This window comes from Myripristis murdjan, chromosome 6 (assembly GCF_902150065.1).
Source record: "Myripristis murdjan chromosome 6, fMyrMur1.1, whole genome shotgun sequence".
In the NCBI taxonomy this organism is placed as follows: domain Eukaryota; kingdom Metazoa; phylum Chordata; class Actinopteri; order Holocentriformes; family Holocentridae; genus Myripristis; species Myripristis murdjan.
Window position 1 is genome coordinate 18,192,671 of NC_043985.1, and position 10,494 is coordinate 18,203,164.

Sequence of the window (10,494 nt, forward strand, 5' to 3'; positions counted from 1 at the left end):
TGCAAGATGGTTATATAAATGATACACTGAAAATGAAGATACACATTTCAATATATTACAATTAATTACAAGAGGGCCCGTGACAACATCAGAGCGCTTAAGCTTGGTTCAAACTGTCTCTATTTTTTCGGCCATCCGAGGGGCTCCGTCGTTCTGTCCTTTGTTCATCCTTTATAAATAATTATGTAGTTTATTATTTTTTTCTTTATATACACTTTATTTATTTTACGGTGGTAGCAGGGGAGATTTGAAGGAGCAGGTCCCAGCGCAGTGGCGCGGAGTTAACATCTTACAGGAGAAATGATGTAATGCGTCGTGAGCTTCTAGGGAGAAAGAGACAAAACAGTGAATAGTGTGCCTGTGTGTGTGTGTGTGTGTGTGTGTGTGTGTGTGTGTGTGTGTGTGTGTGTGTGTGTGTGTGTGTGTAATTAGAGATAGTTTTCATAGCAATGCTCAAAAACTGTCTTTGCGTCTTACATTGTGGATTTGGTTGTGAGAATCGAGCAAGTGAGTGGTCTTTCATTTCAGTCTACACAGCCTGTCGTCACTCCGTTTCACTAAGAACTGGGTTACCCTGCATTTTTTTTTCGAATTAATTAATTTTTTATTTCTACTGAATTACATGACGATTGTTCTTTCTAGGTCCAACTCGGTGCATGAAGTCTATGCAAGAGAGAGAGGACATCCAAGACATAAAGATGCGTTTAAAATGCAGATTGAACACTGATATTCTATTCAATTCAGGCGGAAAAAACCCAAATGAGTATACGATGGAGCTTTCAAATCAGTTTGTGTTTCTTTTTTTGTTTCCTCAAGGCTAAATGACGCAGTCTAACCCTGTGTCTGTACTAATGTGCAGCATGTACTTGATCACTTCCATAAATGTTGAAAAATCGGTTTCAGTTTGAGGTGTTTCCCACACCAAAGACAAAACAATGCAGATAAACCAAACAAATCCATGGTATCAGCATGGACAATTTTGAGCACATGCTGTCATCAATCAAGTCGGCAAATATGCCGCTGCAACTCCGTGTCCATGTTGTTAGAAATTGGAGGACATGGTGCATATTACAGCTCTGCTCTCTCCGCTCCCTCTGCTTTATTTTTCTCACCTCTGACGATATGAAGCTGCTGAACCATTTCCTCCCTGTAGGAAAGTTCCCTTTTCATTTGATCTTGAAAATTATCTAGAGAACAAATGGCAAGCATGCGTTTTAGTCAGTGATGTTACACTTTCTGAACTTAGGACCACACCAGCTTGACACTATTTTCCATGATAGGCTATAGCCTGGTACGTGTTTATGTCAGTCTAATATAAGGGCAAATTCCATTCTGCAAAGAAAAAGTGGACAGATGTATTTAATTTCCACTGCATTTAGTCCATAAATGGGTTAGGAAATGAATGAATGAATGAATGAATGAATGAATGAATGAATGTTGACCCACGCTGATGTTTGTCTTATGGGAGTTTACTCTCTGCTTTGAAGAGACTCTAGGAGGCGCTGTTTCACAACTAGAGCGACAAAGCAGCCATCAGCTGTCTCAAATTCCAAGGATCCTGATGGTGCTTTGTCGTGTTGTTTTAAATTATGAACAAAATAAATACATGTAAAAAAAAAAAAATAATAATAATATATATATATATATATATATATATATATATATATATATATATATATATATATATGTGTGTGTGTGTGTGTGTGAGATACTAAATTTAAAAAGAAAATTTAGGGCAGAAATGATTTAAATTCAAAACCTACTTTCATTGCTGACTGACAGAGGACAGCATCAATCATGGGTCAGGGAGTTGAATCTCTAAATATGAAATAAATAGTTTCAAATTATATTAAAAAAAAATATATTATAAATCCTTTTTTTTTTTTTTTTTTTTTTTAAATTTGAACTAAACTGCCTCAGTGGCTAAATCTCTGCATTTCATCTGGTAGACATGCTCCTGCATTTTTATTGTTCATTTTGAACAGCATCTTGTTTAAATGTCTTGTTTGCTGGCAAAGCTGAGACCATGTCCATTCATCTCATTTCAATGACATTTTAGAATGTGATTAATTATCTATCAGAATAACCAAAACAAAGGATGGAAAAGGTGGAATGGATTCCACTGTCTGGGGTTATCAATTTTCATCCTTTGTTATGATGAGAAAACACCTGTTTTCCTCAGAAATAACTTGATTCAAATACTATCCATACATGCATAAAATAAAGTGAAAGAATGCTCAGATCAAGTCTTCTGAATCAGCCGGTTCATACACTTTCAAGTCTTATAAAAACGAAATGAGTGATTGGAACAAATGGGTTAATCTAGAACAACACTGAGCACATTCATCATTAAAGAAAAATTTTTGGTCATGTGTTTGTTTTGCCAAAAAGAACAAAAAAGTGAGCACTTTTACAAACTCTATTTCTCTGGTTTTATTCTTTTTAATACAGAGTCTAAGGTGTCTCTAAGGTGTTTGTAGGGTGTCATTTTCACTTCAACTGAACAGAGAACTTTGCATATAAGTGAGACAAAATAAATACATTAAAAATGGGTTTTACTAGAGATTTCTTTCTGATGATCCAAAAAGTAAAACCTGAGGCATCCTTTAAAGAAGATGTGCCCTATAACCCAATCACACAAAGGCATGGGTGTGTTTAAGGTGCCGATGTCCATTAGTATCCTGAGGCTGATGGTGATCTGGTCCATATGCGCTGGTTGTGTATTTAATGATGTAGCCACTTTAATAAACACTTTTAATTACTTCTGCAGCAGCAGACAGAGTGGCTCGATGTTTCCCCCTTGTTTCAAGAGCTCGGTTTTTAAACTGTGGGTAGTACCAGGAAGAGATTTTTAATGGGGCTTATTGTTCATGAAGTACATGCTGACACTGAGCACCTGTCCTGCCCTCATACAGCCTAATGCATGTAATGCAGATAAAAACTTTAGCACAATTGCACATGCAAAAGTTGAGGTTTAAAGTAATTTGTTTATTTATTTTTTAATTGGGTGCACAGTAGCCCCTTAAGATTTTTGCCCTGCTCTTGACTGGATATCGCCGGCTGTGCCTCTTTGGGCATGTACACAATTTCATTGTCAAAAACACCAACCTGGCCTTTTCTCAGTGATGTCATATTGGCTACGTGTATACCCAGAAATGCTAAACGAATGCAAAACCTTAACAAATATTTTTGAAGTCTCTCATTATGTTAAAATGACTCAACCTAAATCCAATACTGACAGATCCATTTAATGAAACTGCAATTCTCCTCTGTTATATAAAATTTTGAACCTTTTAAAAATTATTCTTTCAGATTCACCTTTTTGAAATTTCAGCATTTCAATATCTATAAAAATCAATTCCCAAATAAATTTAAAAATATGAATTAGCTGTTACATTCTTAAATTGAGATGGAAATGTCTGTAGTCCATTTCTGATGGAGAAAACCCTTATATATTGAGAATTTTATTTGAACAGAGTGATAAAAATCATAATCCTCTAAAATAATCACCTCAATGTAATTTTGAAATGAGTTTTTGAAAACACCTCTTCCCAAGGGAGCATGTCCCAGAGCCACTTGGAATGCTGCCCTTCTCCAAATTTTTTGTCCCTGTCCCCGCGAGAATATCTGCAGGCCCGGTGAGGTGGATTTGGTGATGTCATGATAAGGCTCTGATATGACACATATGACATAAGAAAAAGTCTCCTCATGCACTGAGAAGACTTCTGTGTTCTTGTCAATTTAATGAAAATGCTCATAGTGATGATAGCCAAATTATGAGCAATGTTACAAAAATAGCTCACCTTTTAAATTTTGAAACTCACGTTCCAACTTTTTCCTCAGTTCAACTTGCTCCAACAGCTGTTTCTGCAGTTCCTCTGTAAAGCAGACAAATGACAGAGAAGATTTGAGGTGAAAATTATTAGGCAAATTTCACTTAAAATAGCAGCTAATTTCTTATACCAGCAGGACAATGTCTTTTTAATATATGTATCATAGCAATCAGTAGACTGATCTGGGCCTATTGATCTACAGTCATCTTTTTTTTCTCTAATGGTCTTAATCCCAGAGATTACCCATCTGCCTCAAATCGGGATTATGAAAACAGGGGGATGGCCTCCTGCATGTCTTCTTCAAGTTTCAGTATCTTTGTTAGGCTGCATGGCCTCACCTTTTCCAAGTGGCACTAACAACTTTAATCTTTCTTAGGCCTTACTACAGGCTACCTAAACGCACACAAGAAATAGCGCAGTGTATTTCACAAGAAGTGAGTGGGGTTGCGGGTTTGGACCCAAAGGCCTAAAAAATCCACGGAGTTGAGAATTTGGACTTTCCTGATTTAGGCCTCATTAAAATTCAATTGGCTCGGTACGTAAATTTAGATTGGATTAGAATAGCAGATTACTTTTCAGTATGCTAACGGCATTGATAAAAACAGAGCTATTGCCTTTACTTTTAAAACGTGGTGTTATTGTAGCTCAGTAAAATAGGTCAACTGTAAATAAATTGTGTGAATACATAATATTTTACATTCTAGTATATGAATGAATAAAATCAAAAATAAAAGCTTTTATTAATGGAAATAATACAACAATGTCAATATTAACAGCCTAATAATAACAATAACAATAACAAAAATAAGCTACACTCGGGTGTTGCTTGTTGATATTTTCTGTTTTGCGTCTCACCTTTTGCCAGGGTTTCTATGTCTTTTTGTACTGGTGGAGTCCTGGCTGTCGCCTCCTCGCCTGAATACACACAAAACACATTATATATTCCATTATCTGATAAAGGAAACTATTTAGTAAAACAGTGAATCGGGAGTTTAATTTTGAAATGTAGGCCTGTTGGCTGACCTCGGTGTGACTTACCCTCATCCGGCTCTCGCTGGTTATCCTCGTTGCCTTGCTCAATAAAAGATTTCGTTTCAATCTCTTCCACAGTGGAAGACGGCTCCTCTTTACTTGCACTTTCATCTTAAGAGAAAATAAATCGATGTAATCTTCCCTTTTCGAATTGTTATTGATAAAGAATTTTTTTTAAAAAAAGAGCAGCAAAACCTCTAACCATTTGATGTAAGCAGTCCACTCTGGTAATTTGCCGGTCTGAACTGATACGAAGTGCTCCTTTGTTGCAGCTCACCCCTCTCCGGTGTATACACCTAAAGGAATGAAATTTTTAATTCGTTGAGCTCTTGTAATTACAACACATTTGATTAAAAAACATTAATAAAATAAAATAAACAATAAGTATGTGTGCATGTTGTGTGTTTTTATTCGACTGACTAGTTGTTTTCCTTTTCATTTTAATTTGATCTCTTTAGTTTTTTTTTTAATCCAAAATTATTTGTTTATATTATTTATAGGCCTAGTTGTTTTCATGCATTGTTTTTACATCGAAAACAAAATTTCCCGCACGGATAATACATTTCACTTGCAGAAAACTTTTGTTGAAATTAAACATTTTTGTAATATCATTGTATCACTGTTATGACTGGGGTCAAATGTGCATACAGTCTCGTGTAAGCCACTCACTTCAGTGAAAGATGCGGCCATATGGGCCTCTGATAGCTGCTTGCTTTGTAGTTCTCTTTCTGAAGGCTGGGCCACATGTAAGCTCATCTTCTGGGAATCAGCAAGACTGGCCTGCATAGTCTTGGAGTCTGCATCACTGGGTGAAACACTGTGTGCCAGGCCCGGAGGAGTCCGAGGACATGCCGAGGACAGAGGGCGTGAGTCCTCGTCCTCTGGGGTCTTGTTTGTCTCCACATCCACGTCTGGTTCGCCCTCGCTGTCCACACAAGGAGACATGGATCTGTAGCTGGAGCTCTCACTTAGAAAATCGGGTGATAAGTAGCCGGTGCGACATCCGTTATAAGCGCCTCTGTTGCCGTACAGCTTGGCAATACAGTCAGCGTCTTTAATGACAGGTCTAAATGCAGACACGTAGCTGATTTTCCGGGGTGTGAGGCTCATCCCCTCCATCGGCCTCGCTTCATCCCCTGACTTTTCCTCATCGTTACGCGTGGACTGGGTGCTGGAGCATCGCTCATTGTCAACCAAGCTGTCTTTTGAGGTGTTAGTGCTCCTGTCACTGTGCTCAGATAGGTCCATGTCGTTTTGTCTAGATGGGCACAGGAGCTCCGAAGGGGCTTTATGCTGAGACTGGGAGTACGGGGGCATGGGCAGGCCGCCTGCTGTGGGCCAAAACATAGGGAAGGAGTGATAGGCGCTGTCCTTGGTACCTGGCCAGAGGACACCTGACAGGCCGGGCTTGCTCTGCTCTCCCATCATGCCGTCTTCTTTCTTCTGGCACAGGCCAAAGGCTGGGAAACCGTATGGATGCGGGAAGAGCGGCGGTGGGATCTTTTGAAGCATCCCAAAGCCCTTGCTAGGCACGGGGATGACAGGGTAGCTACGTGTGCTCGTTATGTTCATGCCTCCCCGGTTATCCTCGCAGCGCAGGATTTTTGCAGGGATCTCTGGTGATTCTCGGGGAAGGTTGGGCCCCTGTGATTTTAACGAAGAGGTGGACTCTGACCCACTCGAGGGCAACGTCCTCTTGCGACTGCCACCATTGAACATGGCCTTCACATCTTCCCATGCGTGTGCTATCTCATCCGGTGAGTTTTTATCTGATAATTTGAGATGCCGCCTCCAAGAATTAAAATTAGCTGCGTCTGGCTGTGTGTACTTCGACTCCGGCGTGCGATGCGAATGAAATATAAATTTATTTGGAGAAAAATACATGTTACAATAGGAGCACTTGATGCACTTGGCCCTGGAGCTGTTGTATCTAGCCGGAATGAAGTTACCTCGACTCCCCCAGGCGCATTCGTGGGACACATCGAATGCGAAATTTTCTGGAAGTTTTGGAGGCGAGTGAGCTCCAAGAAATGATTTGCAAAGTCTCTCGGCCTCACGTTTAGTTATCATCCCACAGCGCCTTGAGGAAATTGGCATTGCCCCGGCTCGCCGCAGGATCTCCAGCTGGACAGGGGTGCACTGGACGCAGGTGATCCCAAGTGCCACGCGCCGGTTGTGTATTTCGTTATAGCTGTAATTCTTCAACAGGGTATTGGAAATCTGTGCAAGACAAAGTCTCTCCTGGCCATCTATCACCAGTGACACGATGGGTATTCCGTACAGCACCGTCTCACCGACCTGGTTGGGCTTGAGGTTTGTGCTGGTGTAGGAAAGTTCTTGTTTGGAGCTTGGCGAGGAGCTGGAGTCTCGCCCCGCAGGTATGGAGTCCATCCTTGGAGGCCTGTATGCTGCAAAGACAGCGTTTGATAAGTAGCCTAATAGCCTCAAATATAGCCTACATTTATTCTAGGCCTCTGTTGAAGCTCGTAGCCCGCTATATCAAAGTAGTTCACAGTATGAAATTAATAGGAGGGCATTATGGACTAAAGTTGGTCAAATGTCGATTTTAAAAGAAGCGAGCGTGACCTGGACAGTGGAGCAGTGTACACGAATTTATAGCATCATGTTGATGTCAAATATTACACATTAATTAGACTTAAAGAGTAATTTTATTTAACTTACAACTTCAGTTTTTCACTGTTATTAAGAGTTCGGCAGTGTACAGGTTGCAGAGTGTTTTAAGTAGGTTATTAATCTGAAAATAGCAGAGCTTCCTAATTTAATAGCACGGGTGTGCGAGCGTCGTAGTGAACGCATGCAAGTCACTGCACTTAGGAAAATGTAGGCTAAAACATCGACTGTAAAATCTGTCCTAATCAGTTTCCAAAAACTCACCTTTAATGTGCGCCGAGCTCCACTCCGATCGGAAATGAGAAAACTGTGATGAAGTCAGGACGGAGCTGAACGAAGCCCGGTCTGTGCAAAAGATGTAGAAATGTTTTTGTAAGCCCGAAGCGGTGCTTGTCCAGTGCTGCCTCTTCCTCCCTCCTGGTGAATGTCCTTCTCTCTTCGCTCTGCTTCCTCCGTGTGCGCCTGTTTGTGGTGCGCCAGCAGTGTCCACATGGTCTGTAGTACAACCCCCTCTACGACACCGACAGCAATCAAGTGACAGCGAAACTTATGGCAAGGCACTCCCACTCACACAGGCAGGCTACATTAACTATGGATTTGTGACCATTGAAGACTGTCTCATTTTGGTTTTCGGCTGTTTCATCTGCCTTGGTTTTCAGAGGTCGCATCCTATAGGGCCAATAAAAGGACATGGGCGAATACAACATAATGGGAAAATATTAAATAACGCACAGCAAATTTAAACATTTTATTTCATTTGAATGTAGTATAAACCCCAACATCAATCGAATTATACACAAACAATCAAATTAATCTTTCATTAATCTGTGGCATACTGTGTCAGATTTAAAATGGATTTAAATGATCTCATGCAGTTTTCTGTTTTCAAAAATGCAACGTTATTGGCGTAATTCATATGGGGGGTGCTGCAGTGGGATTTGGCATTTCACTAAAAAAACAGCAGGGACCCAAGACACATTGTGTGCATGGAGTCAGGGCCCAGTGATGAATACGCTGTGCAGGCCCTGCTCATGTGCTGGGTTCCCACGGATCCACACTTTACTAGCCACGCTTCGCCTTCATGTGTTTTGACAATAACCAGCTGCTCAAAAGGTCATTCCGTGTGATCTGCCTTTTTTCCCATGCTGAAAGGAAACGAACAAGTAGTAGAACAAAGCAGCATGCGATAGGCATGAACTTTTTTTTTTTTTTTTTTTTTTTTTTTCAGAGTCAATAAAGGCCTTGGTTAATCATTTTCATTTGACACACGCAGGACGCCCGGCTCCGATGCAATATTGATGAAGGTAACCGGACACGTTCCCATTGGTGCTATTGCCTCCAGTGGGCGAGAAACCGCTCTACTGTCTAACAATAATTACAATTTGTCCTGTAATTATTTACCCATTTTAAATATTAAGATACACAGACAACAGCGTATTAGCCAGTATCTCTACCCGTCCATAGTTTTTGGATACTAATGAGGAAGAGGAAAAATACAAATAAAAATCAGGACTTGGATTGTTGAACAGGTTGCCGCTATAACAAAAGGCAAAAAGATTTAATTTTAAATGTTACGTTGTCATAAAGTTTAAAAATAAAATAAAAATTGAACACAGTTACTCAAAGTCTATGGTGGTTGGCAAAAACTTCTGCCTCAGATTAATAATTAAAGGTTTTCAAACGTGATCACTGTTTTTCATTCGGCGCAGTTACGAACACAGGTTATGTATAATTTACCTGAAATCAATATTGAAACTTGCGCATGAAAATATAACCTAATCTCGACGGGAGTGAATGGACGGACGTCCATCCTGAGGTCGCTCAAACACGTCACCAAATTAAAATTTAACAAGTCAGCCTTCAGTCTCAATGTGTTTATCGATCATGAAGGGAATATCGCCTGTTAACCGTCTCTATTGCATTAAGATGTTGAATTAAGAGTCGTTGTTGCCATCACATCAGACTAAATGAAAAGAAATGAAATATATAACACTGTCATTTCTAATCTTGTTTCATTAAAAAAAAGAAAAAAAAGATGAGCGCCTGTGAGCAAACTATTGCACTTTTTAGCGGAAGATCTCATCATTAGATATAGACCATACATCCATAATTTCTGTCCAAATATGGGTTATTACTGATCAAATCAAATATCAAGCTCGTGCGCGGGCGCGCGCGCGCAAACACACACACACACACACACACACACACACACACACACACACACACACACACACACACACACACACTGCTTACCAATTACACTGTGAATGAGACTGGTGGCTTTCACTGCTATAACATTTCTTGAGTGCATTTCAGCCCAAACCAGGCAGGGGGAATGTGAAAAGTACCAGAGAAGTCAGCGAGGTCATTATCTGGCTCATGCTTATACCTTTTGTGCAAGAAAGAAAAGCTCATTTAAAAGTGTGTCTGCATTAATCACAGTGCTGCATCAAAGTATGATAATCACCTGAACACTCTATTAAAATAAAAGTGCCAGCCCAGGGGAAATCTTACCTTACTCTTTAATTGTTTTGAGGCTTTGATAGGCTTTTTAATCTAAGATTAATTTATGCATTCTTAAATAACTCTACATATGATTAATAAGCTTGAAAATTAAAAGGAGACTGAAGCAATTATAACAAGTGGTTGGTCATCACCTCATTAGATGGCATTGGATAGATGCAGTTTGTATGTGTGTGTGTGTGTGTGTGTGTGTGTGTGTGTGTGTGTGTGTGTGTGTGAGATTAGCTTTAGCCTGATTGGGTATGACAAAAAATTAACAGAGGAAGGGTGAGAGTGAGAGAGAACAGAGCAAGATGGGGAGAGAGAGAGAGATCCCAAGATCCCAATGTTTGATGACAGTCAATCAGAGAAAGCAAAAGTGCTGCAAGCTAATTATTCTGGATCTTAGTGTATGGTCTTTGAAGAGGCAAGTCAGTGTCCTCTATTAGGACTGGAGAAAGATAAAATACTTATTGCATCTGACTTGTTGCGGCGA

At 40.0% G+C, this 10,494-nt stretch overlaps 1 protein-coding gene across 1 annotated transcript; it reads right to left on the reverse strand.

Annotated features, from left to right (window-relative positions):
* Positions 1-225: 225 nt before the first annotated feature.
* On the reverse strand, positions 226-7,256 carry skor1b (SKI family transcriptional corepressor 1b). The gene is made up of 7 exons (XM_030054099.1): positions 5,535-7,256; positions 5,068-5,161; positions 4,872-4,976; positions 4,689-4,748; positions 3,804-3,878; positions 1,113-1,187; positions 226-323 (listed from the first exon to the last, which is right to left on the reverse strand). Exons 1-7 carry the CDS (start codon positions 7,254-7,256, stop codon positions 226-228), a joined length of 2,229 nt encoding a protein of 742 aa, XP_029909959.1.
* Positions 7,257-10,494: the final 3,238 nt, after the last annotated feature.

Coding starts and splice junctions, on each gene's coding strand:
- skor1b (XM_030054099.1), bottom strand. CDS start 7,256: ATGGACTCCATACCTGCGGGGCGAGACTCCAGCTCCTCGCCAAGCTCC. Junction 5,162..5,534: donor TGGCCGCATCTTTCACTGAA/GTGAGTGGCTTA, acceptor TCATTCCTTTAG/GTGTATACACCGGAGAGGGG. Junction 4,749..4,871: donor CCAGCGAGAGCCGGATGAGG/GTAAGTCACACC, acceptor GTGTGTATTCAG/GCGAGGAGGCGACAGCCAGG.